We start from the raw sequence: 19,626 nt of genomic DNA on the forward strand, positions 1-19,626 counted from the left end.
CCCCACAGTCCCAAAGTTTGATGTTGCCGTCCACTGTCTTAAAAAGAGAAATAAATAAAAAGACAAGTTGTGTGAACTTCAAGGCAACAAGCCCGGGTATTATTTTTAGTTGTGCATTGTATGCTTTTGTGATTTTGTGAAAGGGAGACCACAATAAAGCATGTGACGACAGTAACATCTGGAAAAACGCACGAGAACAGGTAATATGTCACAGTATCGACATCTGATTTGACCGTGTCGCTCATGTATCACAAAAATAATCACAATAATGATCCAGCGACCAGCAATATTGATAACTTACTGCAAGACAAAAAAACAAAACAAAAAAAGATTCAGTGCAACAACAAATGAAGATGCGATAAATCACAATATCAATATTTGATCTGGCTGTATCAATTCTGTCTGGAAAGACTAACGATACTGTATCACAGTATCAGTATCCGAGTCAGCTGTATTAATAATGTACACAAGAAATCGTGATCCATCTCAGTATCGACATTTGATCCAGCAGTATCAACAATGTATCGCAAGAAAACTGATATGGCACTGCAGTATCGGTATTTCAATCAACTGTATCAATACAGTTTCAACGCTAGATATAACAATATGTGCATCACAATATCAATATTGTTTCAGTTGTATCAGTCTCATGTCCTGCAAGAAATAAGCATAGAAATACAAGATCAACATTTGATCGGAATGTATTGCAGGCAAAAATGTTCTGTTTGGGCGTATCGCAGAAAGTGTCTGTGGCCTGGTTTGGACCTTTCCACACAACAGATGAACTCGTCTCAGTGGAACACTTTATCTACTGACTTATCACTTTCATTTATTAAAAAAAACATGTTGATTTATCTGTGGTTTGGCAGCCAGCTTTGGAGCGCGCGGGGGTCATCCGTGCACATGCAGTGCGCACGTTTATGCTCTGTGAGAATTTGGGGAGAGTGGGCGAACTTCGTTTGAGTTTGAAGGCTGACATAAAATCCTGGAAAGTCTGTTGTTGGTGATTTCTATGGCAATGATTACATCTTTTCGATTGGACAGAAAATGTGTGCGTGGTGGTGGTGGGGGTGTCTCAGATTTGTGCGTTTTGCATGATTGTGAAGAGATATCCAGAATCTGTATACACATGCTGTATTGTTAGGTTTGTGGCACACTGGTTAAAATCTCCCATTTTGAACTCTGAAAAATGGAGGGGGGGGGGGGGGAGAAAAGACAATAAAAGCAGCAACGGGCAGCAAAGGCGGGACAGGAAGGAAAGCCAAAGACGTTCCCCGCTCAAGATTACTGGGTGCACGCATGTGTGGTTTACAGCGAAGTCAAGCTCCAGTTTGCCATCAGTGTCTCAACATTCTCGTTTCAACTGAAATCGATGCATTTGAACACAACAAAAAAAAACAAGTTTTACATTTTAAATCTGAAAAGAATGTTTACCACCGAGTGGGTCGGATTCTGAACAGACTTACTCAAACGCTTGTTGGTAGGCAGAATTTTTGCTGAACTCAAAGATGAGTAAAAACATGGCCAACGGTAAACGTACTCTATAATCACTAACAACAACAAAAATTTATGGTTAGAAAGTACAACAAAATATTTTAAAGTGATTGTAAACGACTACAGCAACAACAAAAACACGAATAAAAACAACAACACAAACATCATTGAAATGATAGTAACACCAAATCAAAGTATGAAACCAAATCTCTTCTCCAAATCTAAATAACAGCAAAAGCACACCCTCTAAGGAAATAATAAAAGCAACCAAAAACATAGCCAATAAAAGAAAGGAACATTTAATTTTAACAATGCCCCTCCCACAAAACAGAGACCTGGACTACGGGCAGCGGATGGCTACTTGTGGCTATGATGGCCAGGACCGCCCCGGAAATACACGGGCCGTTCGGGAAAGTGAACATACTTTCTAAAAATTCCCCAATGGCCACCCCACCCCTGAGAGAGCGACGAGGCGAGCGAGAAAGAGAGCGACAGAGAGTGCGAGTGACAGAGCGAGCGAGAAAGAGAGAGAGAGAGCGACAGAGAGCGAGAGAAAGAGAGCGACAGAGCGAGCGAGAAAGAGCGACAGAGAGAGAGAGTGACAGAGCGAGCGAGAAAGAGACAGAGAGAGTGAGAGAGAGACAGAGAGAGAGAGTGCGAGTGACAGGGCGAGCGAGAAAGAGAGAGAGAGCAACAGAGAGCGAGAGAAAGAGCGACAGAGCGAGCGAGAAAGAGCGACAGAGAGAGTGACAGAGAGTGACAGAGAGTGACAGAGCGAGCGAGAAAGAGAGAGAGAGAGTGAGCGAGCGACAGAGGGCAAGAGAGACACAGAGAGAGAGTGACAGAGCGCGTGAGAGAGAGAGAGAGAGCGATAAAGAGAGAGAGAGAGAGTGAGGAGCGACAGAGGGCGAGAGAGACAGAGAGAGAGTGACAGAGCAAGCGAGAGAGAGAGAGCGACAGACAGCGAGAGAGAAAGAGTGACAGAGCGAGCAAGAAAGAGAGAGAGCGAGAGAGAGACAGTGAGCAAGAGAGCGAGTGACAGAGCCAGCGAGAAAGAGAGAGAGAGAGCGACAGAGAGCGAGAGAGATAGAGAGAGAAACAGAGCGAGCGGGAAAGAGAGAGAGAGTGACAGAGCGAGCGAGAAAGAGAGAGCGAGAGAGGGAGCGGGCGAGAGAGAGTGACAGAGAGAGAGAGAAAGAGAGAGAGCGACAGAGACAGAGAGAGTGAGAGTGAGAGAATAACGTTGAAAAGAAATGACCTCGTGGAGAGTCAGTGGGGTTGTCCCATCTGGGAGGAACTGCCCGGACACACAGCAACAGACACACACAGGCTGACATGGAATTCCTGCATGATAACAGTGCAAAGTCAGCTCGGCAATATTTACAAGTTCTGTCTTGTGTTCGTATGTGTGTGTGTGTGTGTGTGTGTTACGCAAACAACAGTGGTGTCAAAGAGCAAGCAGTAATATTTGGGCACAGAGGCTCCCCTGGACACGTAACAAAGTGCTCATGCGGACTTTTCTCCATTGAAAAAAAAAGGAAATGGAATTTGTTTTTACAGGCAGACAGCCAGTAAAAACACAGTAAAAATCTCACCAGCAACAAAAAAGGCTTTCAATCTAAAAACAACAACCCCAAAAACAACACGGTCAAATGAATTAAAAACAATAATATGGACTATTAAAAACATGAATTGAATTATATTTTTGGGATTCTTATTTTCCCAGATGTGTTGGCACGTCCTCTCCCCTCCAATTGGGGTGGTTTGGGCACCTTTCCGCGTCTGTCTGCGTCAAAGTAAATGACGCTTTGTTCCCAAAGACGTCAGCGTTTAGGGCAGAAGCGGGAGGGGGAGGGGGTCCGCTGCGAGACCACAAGTGGTGTGCACAGTGCACACTGGTTAAAAAAAAGATAATTTTATGAGAAATGCTTCACACACAAGGGCGTGAAGCCTGTTGGGACACGTCCGATGTAAAGTCAAAGACCTGTCTTACCGTGGATATAAAAAGTCAACACGCCCTTGATCAAAAGCCAAGATTTTGTAATTTGAAAAATGAGATCACGATACACGTGACTACAGAAACAACAGGAACAGCCTACTAGAACAGATTAACTTTATTTAGCGTTAATCAGAACCAGGAGGGAAATATGAACTGTTCCAAAGGGCACTCAGTAATTATTAAATAATGTCAGAAAAGCCCATTAGAATATCAGGAATTTATTTGCAGTTAAACATTGTTTTTCCTCAGCGACTTAGCCACTTTGTAGGGAATTTTGAACAGTTTGAAATAGCAGTCCGAAAAAGCGCAAACCTTGCAGCCTTCTGATAAAAAGCTAAATAAATGTCACAAGAGCGCACTAGAACAGTTTAACTCGATTTGGGGTTTATCAGTTTATCATCTTGTTTTTCCGGGCCGCACTTTCGCCACATTTTGTTACGTTACATCTTTAATCCAGATTAATTACAGGCTGGGAAGTGCAGACAAGCAGTGTCAGAATCATTCCTCTTGCTGGTCTCTGTGTGAAAAGCAAAGGTAGGAAAATCCCGGCTGTTTCGCTAACGGTGTGGAAACGGATTTGGGGATAGAAGAATTGTCTACGAAGTGATCCCAATGAATCATGGGCTGCTTTCAGCACGTGTGGAAACAAAATTCCCATAGAGACAGGTACACATTTGTGCGCACCGACGCTGACATACACACGCGCTCGCGCTTTTCCATCACATGAGAACATCACTGCCGGTTTTTCCACCATTTACCATCTGAACGGCACCCGCTGGTTTTTGCAGGATAGACAGCAAGACGTCAGATTCCACACGAGGAACACAGTCGGCAGGAAGTGACATCATCGGTTGCCGGGGCGTCCAGCGAGGTGTTGTGTGAGCGGTCGTGTAGGTCCAGCTGGCCCGCATCGGTGACAGCTGGGTGGTTGCCTTCGAAACCGTCACACTACGATGATGATAGCAGACGATTTGAGCATGAGTGCTGACTCATGGGAACCACGTTGCGTTCGAAGGGACATGGATTTTAAAAAATCGTCTGTGAATTTAGTCGAACCAAAAACAAGATTTGAAAAACATAACGGATATAAAACACACGAAGAAGCAGACGTACAAGTACACACGCGCAGGTTCCGACACAGACCACACTCTAATAGTCACACACAAGCTAATTCACTCTCACGCAAAAACAAACAAACGCAGATTTGCACTCTCTCTTACACACACACACAAAAAAAGCACGCTCTCACAATATCACACTTCAAACAGTAAAATATTTGTGTCGATTTTCTCCGAGTGAAAATTTAGTTGGTACAAAAAAGGTAATGCACTTCAATAAATACAACTTTTAAGTTGTATTAGCGTTCTATTTTTTTTTAAATATCTAAATTTAATAAATGGGTTAAATGGCGATGAAAATGGTCAAAATGCTCAGTTTTAGATTTAAACGGTATACATACGGTAAGTCCACAATGTCCATATAATACCATACTGGTGCAAGCGAGCTAGCTAGCTAGCATGAGAGCTAACTAACAAGCAAGCCGGAGAGTTGGACAGAAGTAATTGGTCCAATTTCCAACTAAATTGGTCAACATACCCCCCAAGTAAAACTCTAACAAAAAAAATATATATATTCCATTTGTATTTGTACATGAACAACACGCCACAGGAAATCGGTTTGCTCTGTTACTTTATTGAGTCTGGAGGATAACAGTCAAACATCCTGCTGCAAAATGTTTTATTAGGAATTAAAGGCAGACAAACACATTTGAAAATAAGTTACAAAAGTGGAGCAGGACGTGTGCAAACATTTATCGTAGGCGTGTCGGATGCAGTGATGGCAGTTCAATGAAACATTCAGTGCTTGTTTTGTTTTCGTATCAGTGTGGTTTTGTTTTCTTGTTTGTTTTAAATAACAATCACACTGAAATGCAAAAATGTAACATTTGTAACTCAAATTCCAAGTACCTCTCTCCAAGCAATAAATAAACTTTGTCCACCCTTCAAAGTGCTGCACTAGATTAATCCCGCCGTTGGGTTTCCTTCAAAGACTTTAACAGCGGTAAAAAAAATGTACAGTTGTGATTGAAGGTGAATATCTTAGCAGGTCCAAAAAATTAAAACACAATTCTTCACGCGAGCAGAAAATAAACCGCCTTGCGTACAATCTTGAGTCCGAAAAAGGCGTTAACAGTCGAATGTCCTCGATCATGTCCGTGGCGTCCTGTTTTAAGTCACGATTTTCACTCTTCCTTTTGTTGTACGGCTACAAATGTCAAAGGGGGGGGCAGCGGGAAGGGGTGGTGGGGCAGCAGGGAAAGGCCACCATGTTCTCCCCAAAAAACATCTCAGGGTTTGAGAACATTTCTCGTGAAATTCCAGGAGCGTTTCCAAAGGAGGGTGGCGATGGGGGATTGAATTTTTATTTCATTTCTTAGTTTTTCGTGAAACAGGATGACGTGTTGGTGTGTTACTCGGTGGGACATGCGTTGCGGTCTTTGCAGCAGAAGTAGTGCACCACCACGCCGTTGGGATATCTGGCAAACGCACTGCGAGACACAAAGACAGCCGCTCTGGAATGTGGGAAGCCGCGAAATGGATGGGTCATAAATTGGACATCACTCATTTTCCGATCCGCTTGTCCTCATGAGGGTTGCGGGGGCTGCTGGAGCCTATCCCAGCTGTCTTCAGGCAGTAGGCGGGGGACACCCTGAACCGGTTGCCAGCCAATCGCAGGGCACACAGAGACGAACAACCATCCACGCTCACACTCACACCTAGGGACAATTTAGAGTGTTCAATCAGCCTGCCACGCATGTTTTTGGAATGTGGGAGGAAACCGGAGCACCCGGAGAAAACCCACGCAGGCCCGGGGAGAACATGATAAAATAAGTTGTTTTTTTTTGTCCCTTGTAGTGTCAGTATATATATATATATTGTTAATTTTTATGCCTTGTAGTGTCCGTATAAATTTGTAGTGAAACTGACACTACAAGAGTGAGCTAACAGTTTACCAGCAACATAATAATGTTTGGCAAAGTTGTTGGCGTGGAACAACCGCGTGGTTTCTCTGCTAGGTTAATGCTAACACACAATGCAAAATTCCACAAACAGCATTGAAGTTTGCAGTTAGCTCTCAGCAAAAAAATAAATAAATAAAATAAAAATAATAATAATTTTAAAAACGGTGAAGCAACACATGTAGCCAGACAGACCTACACGGCGGATGAAGCACTATCATGTCAAGGCCAAGAGATAAGCAAAGCTGTGTTTACGTTAATTAGCTTAGAGAACAGGGTTACCGGTTTTCGCTTGCGTAAAAATAAAAAAACTGCCATGCCGTGTCATGTGCCACGCCGCTGGAGCTGCATGCACCAATTGTGGCACCACGGAATCCCTCTCGACCCACTACTTGCATCCAAGTTATTAAAAAGTCACGATGACCAAATGTGGCTTTTTTTTTTAAAGATCAAATTTCTCAACAAGTGGCTATAAAATATTCTTGCATTTCAACATGAGTGAAAAGTTTACCTGGTTCCTATCTTCTTCTTGCACACTCTGCACGTCTTCTCCTCCGTGATGACGCATTTGATCTGCTGGTGGAAGATGCGCTCTTCCTGCACCTGACGGACAAAAACAAAAACCGTCATGTTCAGTTCTGAACCCAGAACTATTTACTTGGAGGAAATAAAAACACAAGGAAATGATCAGGCCCAAGGTTCAAATGAAATTAAACAAGGGCGGCAAACAACTTCTGAGAACGGGAAAAGCCGGTCTACACTCACCCTGAGGAACTCCGCCTGCAGTAGACTCTTGAGCACCTGGTTGCAGCGTTTCCTCTGAGCCTTCTCCTCGAGCACACTCTCCAAGAAGCCTCGAATCTCGCGGATCTGAGTGTTGGCTGGCAGCAAGTTGACGGCCTGGATACAAGAACAATTAAAATAGCGATCAAATCTTGAATGACATTCGTGAATAAAAAAACAAATACAGTGCAGTATATTCTATGCCGAGTCCAAAGTTGACACCCTCGGAATGAATCAATGCGGGTTTCCACATGTTCTACCTTGGTGGTGTTCAGCTTGCTGTGGTGCAGCTCCAGGACCTGCAGAGCGGCCTGGAGGTTGGCCTGTGGTTCCGACATCTCCATCTTGATGGGCCCCAGGCAGTGCGCGTCCGGAGGGGACAGGTACATCCTCAGCAGGGACAGATACACCTGCGGGGGGGAACGGAGCGCGACTTTGTGACAACTCTCTTTTTGCCATAGGCTATCATTGTGGCTACACTCCACGTCGAACTGAAAATGAAAACCAACTCACGTCTTTATCGGCTTCCACGGAGCTGCTGTAATGGCTGTGACAGTATCTGTGAAGAGAAAAAAAATTGCAATATTTCTACAGTGTGTGTGTGTGTGTGTACTCACTCCTCAGCCATGCGAGTGTCCTTCAGGATGTGCACATAGATGAAGAGCGCCTGCTCGTGCTTTCCCATGCGACCCAGGAGCAGCGCTCGTTCCTCCAGGAGACCTTGGGAGAGATTAGACATATTGTCACTGTCGGGCAAAATCCTCGCATCTCAAAATCATTATTCTTCAAATTTAAAAAATATATATATATATATATAAATCCTGGGGCGGCCCGGTAGTAGTCCAGTGGTTAGCACGTCGGCTTCACAGTGCAGAGGTACCGGGTTCGATTCCAGCTCCAGCCTCCCTGTATGGAGTTTGCATGTTCTCCCCGGGCCTGCGTGGGTTTTCTCCGGGTGCTCCGGTTTCCTCCCACATTCCAAAAACATGCGTGGCAGGCTGATTGACCACTCTAAATTGTCCCTAGGTGTGAGTGTGAGTGTGAATGGTTATTCGTCTCTGTGTGCCCTGCGATTGGCTGGCAACCGATTCAGGGTGTCCCCCGCCTACTGCCCGGAGACGGCTGGGATGGGCTCCAGCAACCCCCGCAACCCTAGTGAGGATCAAGCGGTACGGAAGATGAATGAATGAATATATATAAATCCTCTTTCTTTACCAAATAATGGATAGCAACCACTGCACAAGGTCCTTTTTGTTCTGTGGAAAATTATTATCGTCCGTAATGATTCACATTTTCGAGGGCCGAAAGATGAATGGAAACCGACCAAATTTTGCACACAAAGCCCGTGGAGAGAATTTATACGATCGTCTTTAAATTTTGGGCGTTTCATCTAATGATGTTCAAGATGAAAAGTTATTCAAAGTTTTTTTTATTTTGTTGCATGCTGTTGTCAAGAGAAATGAGGCTGTGTTTTTTTTTGAGGGTGCAAACTTGGGCAAAAAAAAACCATGAAAGGTTTCACATACATCCGGCGTTGGATAAAAATCATCAATTTCAAGATTTCTTGTGGAATGTAAAAAAAAAATAGCAAACTAGGGGCCCCTAAAAATCTTTTGACGATGCGTCACAAAAACTGGGAAGCATATAATCGCTGTCCTGTGACCATTTTTGTCATTTTCATTTTAAATTGATCTGCACACAAACCAAAGTATGACAGCTCATCATATTCAACAAAACGGGCCTACTCGAACGTATCTCACCGACCTATTTCTATTGTCTAAAAACATCGGGACTTTCAATCTTGAGTCAACAAAATATCGTATGGCTCCCGTGGAGTAAAGAAAGATGTGGAGTTGGAAACACTTCCCTCCGGACAGTATGAGGTAAAAATGTGATCCTATTTTTAATAATAATAATACATTTTATTTATAAGCGCCTTTCAAGACACCCAAGGACACTTTACAATAGCAAAAAACACAAAACAGTTTTTGTTCTGCTTACCGTCAAATGGGAAGTCGCTGATGAGTTGCGCCGGCTCGTAACTGCTGGAAATATCCAGAAATGACAGCAGCTTGTTTCGAAACTCTCCTAGCTCGCCTTGCTCCTTCCCCGCTGGCACAGCCGCGACTCCTGACATGAAATTATATGAAAAAAAAAATGTTGAAACTAACCGACTGCGTATCAAGTGCGTAAGCCTGTTTTAGGTGTTTGGACTGAGACCTTCCGGCAGTGAGTTGAGGTACTGCTTCATCAGGCCTTGGACCCTCTCCAGGTAGAACTGAATGAGGGTGTTGTGAAACTCTGGGCCCTTGTCATCCCACACGTAGATGATGTGTTCCAAGTATGGGATGGCCAGTTCCTTGAAGCCCTCACTCAGGAAGTTGAGCACCTTGTCCCGCGGCAACGTCTCCACCTCGGTCAGGTCCTCCGTGAAGATCTTGGGAGGGGTGGGGGGTGGGGGGGAGATTATTCTTTGTGAAGATTCGAGGAAATCAACAGGTTGCATCAAACGTACCTTCAGTCCATCTTCAGGACAGATCTTCAGCACCCACGGGGAAAACTCAAAGATCATGCCCAGATTTTCAACTCCTGTGTGACAGGAATCGCAGGAAAACAAAAACAAAAATATTTATCCGTAAGATTAATTTTCAGGGTCACCATTTCCAGATGTCTTCCACTGAACATTCAGCAAGCCTCCTCGCTGGCCCATCTTCAAAGCCCTCCTCAAAACTCACTTGTATTCTTTGACGTTCGACTCAGCATGACTTGGATTTGTTCTTGATTTTACTGTTTGGTGCTTTCTACCGCCTTTATTAATGATATTTCAAAGCCATCATGAGGTTTGTGTCTGGTCCTCAAAACTCACTTGTATTCTTTGGCGTTCGACTCAGCATGACTTAGATTTGTTCTTGATTTTACTGCTTGGTGCTTTCTACCGCCTTTATTAATGATATTTCAAAGCCATCGTGAGGTTTGTGTCTGGTTCTCAAAACTCACTTGTATTCTTTGGCGTTCGACTCAGCATGACTTGGATTTGTTCTTGATTTTACTGCTTGGTGCTTTCTACCGCCTTTATTAATGATATTTCAAAGCCATCGTGAGGTTTGTGTCTGGTCCTCAAAACTCACTTGTATTCTTTGGCGTTCGACTCAGCATGACTTAGATTTGTTCTTGATTTTACTGCTTGGTGCTTTCTACCGCCTTTATTAATGATATTTCAAAGCCATCATGAGGTTTGTGTCTGGTCCTCAAAACTCACTTGTATTCTTTGGCGTTCGACTCAGCATGACTTAGATTTGTTCTTGATTTTACTGCTTGGTGCTTTCTACCGCCTTTATTAATGATATTTCAAAGCCATCATGAGGTTTGTGTCTGGTCCTCAAAACTCACTTGTATTCTTTGGCGTTCGACTCAGCATGACTTAGATTTGTTCTTGATTTTACTGCTTGGTGCTTTCTACCGCCTTTATTAATGATATTTCAAAGCCATCATGAGGTTTGTGTCTGGTCCTCAAAACTCACTTGTATTCTTTGGCGTTCGACTCAGCATGACTTGGATTTGTTCTTGATTTTACTGTTTGGTGCTTTCTACCGCCTTTATTAATGATATTTCAAAGCCATCGTGAGGTTTGTGTCTGGTTCTCAAAACTCACTTGTATTCTTTGGCGTTCGACTCAGCATGACTTAGTTTTGTTTTTGGTTTTACTGTTTGGTGCTTTCTACCGCCTTTATTACCGATTTGTCTTACTGTTTATTGTGCATGTTAAATGGCTCCATGTACAGCACTTTGTATGCAGCGATGGCTTTTTGAAAGTGCTCTAGAAATACTGTTGACTTGACTTGTCCCTTTACTATTGAATTTGACCAAACATGCAAGGTTAAATTGTCAAAATGTTGACTCTTCCGGGTCAATATGTCGATTGCTGCCTGTCACATGGTTGACCGTCTGAATTCTTTGTCAAAAATAATCAACAATGTAACGATCGGTCGGCCAAGCGGTTAGCGCATCGACCTCGCAGTGCAGAGGTCGTGGGTTCGATTCTGGCTCCGGCCTTCCTGTGTGGAGTTTGCATGTTCTCCCCGGGCCTGCGTGGGTTTTCTCCGGGTACTGCGGTTTCCTCCCACATTCCAAAAACATGCATGGATGGAAACCAAGACGCTCACCCAGCCTCTGGAGGTACTGCACGGTGCGCTCGTGGCCCTTCAGAGGCGAGTTGGCCTTGGTGGACTGGTCCAGAAGAACCTGCAGAGCTGATGTGAGGAAGAAGAAGAAGAAGAGGAAGAGGGCAAGATATGAGATTGGTCCAAAAAGGAAGCGCCGCTTCATCTGGTTGTCATTACACGCCTAATTGGTGCAGATGGTTCGAATCAGCGGCAAAGTGACGGGAGAATGATGTCACACGACGACAACATGCGGGGGGCGGGGCACTCCTCGGAGGTTAAACGGATCCTGATGGCGTGCGTCCATTCAAAGCGAAAATAAAGTGTCGATTAAATGTCGTCCACTGAGAACAAATTAGAGGACCCGCAGTGTATTTGGGAACGCTCTAAGAAAATACATGTGCCCAAAAAGTTCTATGGGTTAAATGAATGATTGTATTTTCCAGTTGGGACAAATCTGAATCCAAATCCGTGTCGCGTTGACAGTACTTGCTACTGCGTTGTGGTGCGCTTTGAGTGAGGTACCTTTCTGGTGCAGGCCTTTCTTCTCGTAAAGAATGATGAGCTCGCTGTATTTATGCGCCTTCTTGAGGACGTACTCGCTCTCTTCGATGTGGCAGTGGTTGTTTTCCAAGCGCAGGAGGGGCGAAACCAAGGCCACGTTGGTCTGGCACACACACACACGTACAAAAAGTTTTACGTCAGCGTTGTCCAAACTCTTTTTTTGTTTCACCCCCCAAAAATCCTCAGGACACAAAAATCGTAGGACGCAAGAGGCACATTGGCACCTTTAATTTGACTCAAGATGGGTCCAAAACTACAACGAATCAAATTTTCACAAATTTCCTTCATATCGTAATGTTCACCACAACCATGTCCAAATATGGTCAACATCCTTTTTTTTTTTTTTTTTTTTTACAAATCTATCGGTCATTTTCACAGATAGTGACAAAAAGAGTTCCAGAGCAAAACAAAGAATTCTCTTGGGCACTTGAGCTGACTAAAAGTCTGGATGCTTTAAATGTACCGTATATACCTGTATATATTTTTTTTTCACTTTATGAATTTTTCAATCGAAATTAGCAAGTAAAAATACGGTAGTTAGGCTCAATACTAGGTTCAAAAATAGCGAGCTAAAATGCTCCGGTGAAGAAAGAAAGCACGTCAAGTGCATTACAGATTCATTTCTGTCTATCACACGCCTTAGTCAGCTCCTTTTTTTATTTATCGCATCACTCATGGGTCTAAGACTTTGGAAAACCACCTTGGGAAGATGACGTAACCACAGTCATAGGCTAGGAAATGGAAACGGACGGCCTTGCGGTGGGTTTGGACACCCTTGGCTTTGTGCGTTTCACCTCCCGGAGTGGAAGCAGGTGACTTCTTTGATTGCCTCACACAGTGTGCTGCTTGTTGTCTACATAATCAGATGCAGACTCCTGACGCGAGCTTCCGGTAGCCTCCGGCCCGTCCTCTCGGATTAGATCGGAATTTGTGGGCCTCTAAAGAGAAGCATCTGGCGGTGGGCGCTCAGTCAAATTTTCTATTTGATCCCGTATGGAATTCCAGGGACACCTCGCTATCTTTAGTTGGGCACCTTTATCGTCTTTCCATTGCTGGGCTTTAGGACCTAACGATTTGTACTTACGTGCAGGTAGCACTTCAGCAGCGTGGTGTCGATGATCTGCAGCAGCTTCTTGCGGCTTTTGATGGTGGGCGTGCCCTCCATGAGCGGCGAAGTGGTGGACGGGTCCGAGTCGTTGAGCTGTTTCACCAGGTGGCTGCGTTTCTGCCATCACATCGAATGACAATCAGTCATTTCACAAAAATCCAATTTTTTTATTTATTTTTGCCTCTTAATTTGCATCCACGTTGTTAACGGACACGCGTTAAACTACGCAAGCCGTAAAAACGACTGAACTTGGCCCGACTGCTACTTCCCATCACACGTGTACGCAAAAGACAAACCTGGGTGAGGTAATCGATGAGTGCCAGGTGAGCCTTTTCCAGCTCCACCCCGGACAGCGCCGGCAGAGGGTTGGGGTAGTGCAGCTGCCTGCGGTAATCGGATGGCAGCAGGTCGGGGTACAGGCCGATCACATGAGTGGGATCTGCACAGAGAACATCCAAGGGGGAAAGTCGGCCTTCAAGTCGGTCTTTGTCAAAACAAAGGTGTTCAAAGTGTGGCCCGGGGGGGCTTTTGCGGCGCCTGTTTTCTCACGTGGCCTGAGACTATTCGGAAAATTCATTCATTCATTCATCTTCCGAGCCGGTTGATCCTCACTAGGGTCGCGGGGGGTGCTGGAGCCTATCCCAGCTGTCTTCGGGCAGTAGGCGGGGGACACCCTGAATCGGTTACCAGCCAATCGCAGGGCACACATAGACGAACAACCACCCACGCTCACACTCACACCTAGGGACAATTTAGAGTGTTCAATCAGCCTGCCACGCATGTTTTTGGAATGTGGGAGGAAACCGGAGCACCCGGGGAAAACCCACGCAGGCCCAGGGAGAACATGCAAACTCCACACAGGGAGGCTGGAGTTGGAATCGAACCCGGTACCTCTGCACTGTGAAGCCGACGTGCTAACCACTGGACTACCGGGCCGCCCTCTATTCGGAAAAATGACATTTTAAATATGGCCCCCCAGAAATAATGAAAAGTTAGTGACTAATTTCTACTTTGAGGATGGCGGACAGTGCGCCAGTGCGTGTCGCAATGCTCCTGCTTCTCCTTTCACAAGAGCACTTTGAAATGATAATTCATGCTTTTGTCACATCTCGGCTGGATTATTGTAATGCAGTTGGAGTCAGCCCATCCTCCATTAAGTGTCTCCAGTTGGTCCAGAATGCTGCTGCTGGCTCCCTCTACATTTTAAAGTTCCTTTTAAAGATTATATCATTTGTTTTCAAATCTTGAAATGGCCTGGCCACACCTGACCTCCTCCACCCTTGACGCAACTGCCTGGTGCCTCAGGTCTGCGGAGCTGACATTATTGGAGGTACCGAGAACTGAGCGGCGGGTCGGAGGGGATCGGGGGAGGTGGGGTTCCGTTGCCGGTCCCTCTCTTCGGAATGACCTCCCGCTAAACGTTCGGCAAGCACTCTCGCTGTCCATCTTTAAGAGTGGTCTCAAAACTCAATTTTTATTCTTTGGCTTTTGACTCAGCATGAGACTTGATTTTTAATTTGACTGTTTTTGTGCTTTCTACCGTCTTTGTTATTAATTTATTGGTTTATTGTTGTATGAATAATTTTTTTCTCTGTGTATAGCACTTTGTAATACTGCGGTTGAGTGAAAATCAAGATGTAATAAAAGCCAAAATAAAAACAAGGCAGAGTGGGGCCCTCTTTTTCTTTTTTTTTTTTTTTTTTTAAATGTTAGCCGAGTGGAAAACCGCATTAAGCGGCAAGTCCCACGTACCTGTGCCCAGTTTGGCAAAAACCTGCATGGAGTCGTCAAATCGCTTCTGGCAAAACAGATTGAAGGCGTACAAGTTTTGGATGTGATGGATCTGCTGTTTCTTGTCGCCGTCCGAGTCGTCTTTCATCTTCTGGCAGGAAGGAGAAAGGGGGAAAAAAAACAGCAATACAACTGAATTCAAGACGTCATAGCACCACTTTTCATGGGCAATCCTCAAAATGATCTGGGCTAATTCCCTAAAAGGACTTCATCAAAGTATAGGGCCTGGAATCAAACAAAAATGTTCGATTGCAGGAAAAAAAATGTTTTTTTTCGTGCGTCCCATTATGACAGAAAAGTTGACCAAATTTTGAGTCAACCAGTAAAACTGTCATCTGGGCCTAAATCTTTCTAGTGGGCTCTCACAATCCCTTTTTAAATTTTTTTTTTCCTCTCACTGCCAGCTGAAGAGCCAGTTCAAACTGCTTGTCCTCGAGCAGCTGCCGGATCTGCGTGGCGATGGAGACGGGCACCAGGCGCCACACAAAATGGTTGCTGGCCACGTACACAACGTCTGGTCTAAGAAATGGCAAAAAAAAATAATAATAATTTGAATTGAATTGTTGATGATGGTACTGTACTATGTTCCGGGCGGCTTCCTTTTCAATGGTGCAACGTACCCGGCGGACGTGATGAAACGAGGTCTCTGCAGCTCAACGCTCTGCACCAGCAGCCGGGGCTCCAAGGTCCGGATTTCCACATAGCGGGGCAGCACCGCGATGATGTACGGTGGCTGGTGCTCTGGTGTTGTGGGTGTGAAAATACACTTTTGGTTAGTGGCTAACACATACCTGTCAAACACGATACGGCACGTGAGGCAAGACATTTATTTGTTACGCTGTTAAGGTTTCACGCAGCGTGATGTGCAAAGGATTGTTGTACTGGGTCCATAGGACCAAAAATGATTATTTAAGCCTCCAGAAATGTAAATAAGAACATAAAAAGCAGATTTTTGGTCGATTTTTGACCCTTTCCTGAGTTCCCGCACAAGGCAAAACCTTGATATACAACGAAGTTTTTACAATTTGCCTATTGGCTGATTTTTTTTCCCCCCTCAACCTGTTCAACCATTCACTGAAAAACTCACCTATTTGCTGGTTTTGTGCTCAGGGCAAAGCAATACAGTGGAACCTACATCAAAGTACTTTTTGTCATGGACTAAAATCACCCAGTAAAGTACAAAATTCTTGTCTCCGTCTATTTATGTGGCCAATTCTGGAACCATCAGACTTAATCGGCTCCTTTCAAGGCGGCATTATAGGAGGATTTGACACCATTTCCTGAATCCGAGGCTCTCTGTGGTTCCGGGTTTGTTAAATCAATGTTCTGTGGTATATTCTTGATCCCTTGCGACAAATCGACGGCCATTACTGTATGGTCACAGAACTAATTCAACTTTGATCACAAAGTATCACTGTGCGTGAAAGCGATGCAAGAGTTTGGCCACTTTTAACATTTGAAATAAACTTATGTGCCCGACTGGGTCCTTGGGTTCTGAGTGTACTGATGTGTTCTCACCCATCGCTATGGGGATATCGGTCCAATTCAGGGCGCATTTCTGGGTGCAAATGCCCTCCTCGTTCAGCACGACGGTGAGGTGGTCCTGCCCGACGGCGACCTTGCCGTCGGCCAACGGGGTGACCAGCGGCTCCAGCTGTTTGCCGGTAGGGAAGAGCTCCTTAATGGTCCCCCGTCCGTCCATCTGGAGACAGCCATGTCACTTAATAACACGCATGGACACCGGGGGGCTGCCGCAGTCAGTTTTTTAATTATTGTCGAGTGGCTTCGGAAGCTTTGAAGAGCTTCTCAATTGAATCACTGTTGCCAGGTAAGGAATTTGGTCAAAGGGCTGATCTCGATTAGGATATTTGCAACGGTAAAAAAGGGCCATACCGATTCATCAGCAATCGATTTAATCGTTTAAATCTATTTAAGTTTAAATTCTATTTAAAAATAGAAACAGTTTGAAAACGTTTTTGTCTCTGGAGTAATTTAAAAAACATTTTTTTGAATAACGTCACTGTTTTTTCAATAAGCGAAGGAGCGTTAAAAATAAAGAAAAAACAAGAACATGATTTTTATGAAAGAAAAATGTAGAGATTTTATTGGGATTTTCCCCAGCTCGAATGGATACAATGGAAACAAGTTTAAATATGCATACCCGAATGAGGTAATAGTCTCTTTTGAAGCCGACGCAGATGGAGTTCTCGCACCAGGCCATAGATTTTGGAATATCCGGAGCGCCAAACTCACCCTGACAGATGCAAAAAAAAAAAAGGACAGGTTGGAAAATAATCTAAAACCGACCGCTGAGATGTTTCACGTTCTACCTGCAGCTCATGGAACTCTCTATCCTTCCAGTAGTACATCTGCAGCTTCTTCTTCACAGCAACACACATTCTCAGTGTCTCTTCTCCCGAGCTGCTTTGCTGGAAACCAAAAGAATCCCAATCACAATTTCAAATCCTGCCAGCAGTTTCATAACTGCAAACTCCCACATTGAGTGGGAGTTTTACCAACCTGGAGATCGCATACAAAGAGAGTAGCTCCCTTGGCTTTGGACACAACGGTGATCTGTTGGAACGTCAGCAGGTCGTGGACGTGGATGTTGTTCTCTGTGGGGAAAATGTCGAAAAAGCGAGAATAATGAGTCATCAAAACTACGAAGGGAGAAATTCAAAATGGAAGGTCGGCGTGGGTGTCTTACCCAGAAGACTGACAAGTATTTTGTACTGCGAGACAACGTAGAGCTGTGAAAGGGGCGGACGGTGTGCAAATGAAGATCGAGGATTATTGGCCTACATGCTGAAGGTCATCGCTTACCTGCTGGATCTTCTTGGAAAAGTTTTTGTTGGATTTCTCAAGCGTGACTTCAAAGAGATTGGTGGCTAGGAGGAGAAATTATTGCAATCACACAAGCATTTGTGGAAGGTGAAATTGACCTCTTATTTTTTTTAAATGTATTGTATGCTGCTAGGGGGGGGGGGGTAAAAAAGTTTATGAATATCACAATGGTGAATAGCCTTTGCTCTATGGCAACGGCTCTGGTTGTCATGGTCATGAAGACAGTTGGGAACTGTTCCAAATTGTGGGGGGAAAAAAATTCTTACATTGTATCCAAATTTAATAACCATTCATATTCCCACCTGGATCCTTTTTAATCCGGTACAAAAGGAGATGTCCGGGCTTGGTACCAACAAGCAGCCAGTCCTCTGTGGGAAGAAAGCAATGCCACCTTGGTTATTTCACTGGCGTGGTACGGCACTTTCTAGGAAATTTGTTTCTTTTGAGTGAAATTTCCAGCCTCTACAGCAAAGGTAAATTATCCACAGGAGTGACGTGATTTTTTTTAACTTTGTTTTTCTTAAATTTCGTTCGTTTTAATTCGCTTTTAGAGCAGGTTCCCTCATTTTATCATGGCTGTCACGAGCGACCTATTTAGGAATCAATTACTGTATCGATAATTCTTGTCGATTAAATCTGGAACAATTTTATTTTACTAGACCCTACGGTCCTCGTTGAGGTGAACAGGTAGTAGAAGTGCACGTAACATAATAATAAGAACACTTAAATACGATCAAGCACCATTTGTTTGGGAGTGGCTGAGAGGTTAAAACTCACCCCAGGCCGCCATACAGTCAATCTGGAGAGGGAGCTTCTCCAAAATCGGCACCGGCTCGTACGCGTCGTGCATCTTGACTCACAGCGGGTCGCCCCGGTGGTTCCAAGCCGGAATTAAGGCGAGGTTCGACGGCCGAGTGCTCCACTGAGTGGCCGCTGGTCACGGTGGTAGTGGTGGCGGAGCCTTCATGAACCAACCTGGGTAGTTTAGCCTTCACGAACACACCGGAGTCGTTTTTGAATGTTCACAACGCACACAAAAAAAAGACAAAACAACAAGGCAGAATTTCTTTTGATAGTCAAACTATGTGCAAAATCAAAACAACTGTTAGCTCCCTAGCTAAGAAGTTGCGAAAACCCCAGCGCCTCGTACCACACCAACTGTAACATTAAGTCCAGCCACGAACTTATGTCCACAACAACAATCACGAGTGAAATCCTGTCAATAATGTCAATAAAAAAGAAGCCAGACTAATGTTGTTGTTAGCAGGCTAGTTAGCCACGTTAGCTCGAAGCGACTTCCTCCCGAGTTCAGCTGACTGGAAGCAGCACGTGACTTGCGTCACAACTCGCTCACGAGGAGCGAATTAAAGACGCAATGTTCACACATGAGCTAGTTTTGACACCGACATGGTGTCAATTTTGAAAGTACATTTTAAAGTAACAGCAAATCTTAAAATTTTGCTTACTTTGTGTTTTCTTTTGTTCTGTCAAAAAGCAAGCTTTTTAATACAGTATCGTGATAAGCAACGGAAACCGTTTAGTCCAAAAATAGTGAAACAAACGAGTATATTTATTTTGACGAAAATGTCGCTTATGTTTTTAAACTTTTTAGGGGGACGCGTCACTTACTCTTCAACTAGAAGGGGATTATTGTGTATCAACAGCTCCTCCTTTTCTTATATTTGGACCATTGACAAGCTCGAATAACATTGCATAACATGTACTGTACTTTATCAGAAAAAGTTGACACCACGGTAACATTATAATACAACCTTGGGTAATTAAATTTGTGATGTTTTTTTTCATATACCACTCGAAGGAGTCCAAGATAAAGATTTGTCAAAATCCAAAGTACACAATTAAC

At 44.2% G+C, this 19,626-nt stretch overlaps 1 protein-coding gene across 2 annotated transcripts; it reads right to left on the minus strand.

Annotated features, from left to right (window-relative positions):
- Positions 1-5,165: 5,165 nt before the first annotated feature.
- On the minus strand, positions 5,166-19,115 carry vps39 (VPS39 subunit of HOPS complex). Of its 2 annotated transcripts, none has more exons than XM_052086577.1 (24): positions 18,540-19,115; positions 18,065-18,130; positions 17,742-17,806; positions 17,626-17,668; positions 17,439-17,533; positions 17,249-17,347; positions 17,080-17,172; positions 16,437-16,620; positions 15,539-15,659; positions 15,317-15,437; positions 14,880-15,006; positions 13,424-13,566; positions 13,104-13,244; positions 11,981-12,122; positions 11,459-11,545; positions 9,811-9,884; positions 9,516-9,732; positions 9,297-9,425; positions 7,913-8,015; positions 7,809-7,854; positions 7,556-7,705; positions 7,278-7,412; positions 7,024-7,115; positions 5,166-6,041 (listed from the first exon to the last, which is right to left on the minus strand). In XM_052086577.1, exons 1-24 carry the CDS (start codon positions 18,610-18,612, stop codon positions 5,963-5,965), a joined length of 2,625 nt encoding a protein of 874 aa, XP_051942537.1. In that variant the 5' UTR covers positions 18,613-19,115; the 3' UTR covers positions 5,166-5,962. The 2 variants fall into 2 exon arrangements, with proteins under 2 accessions (XP_051942537.1, XP_051942536.1); XM_052086576.1 differs by having other exon boundaries at positions 14,880-15,009.
- Between the last annotated feature and the right edge of the window lie 511 nt (positions 19,116-19,626).

The sequence above is a fragment of the Hippocampus zosterae genome, chromosome 14, assembly GCF_025434085.1.
Source record: "Hippocampus zosterae strain Florida chromosome 14, ASM2543408v3, whole genome shotgun sequence".
NCBI classification, from domain to species: Eukaryota; Metazoa; Chordata; class Actinopteri; order Syngnathiformes; family Syngnathidae; genus Hippocampus; species Hippocampus zosterae.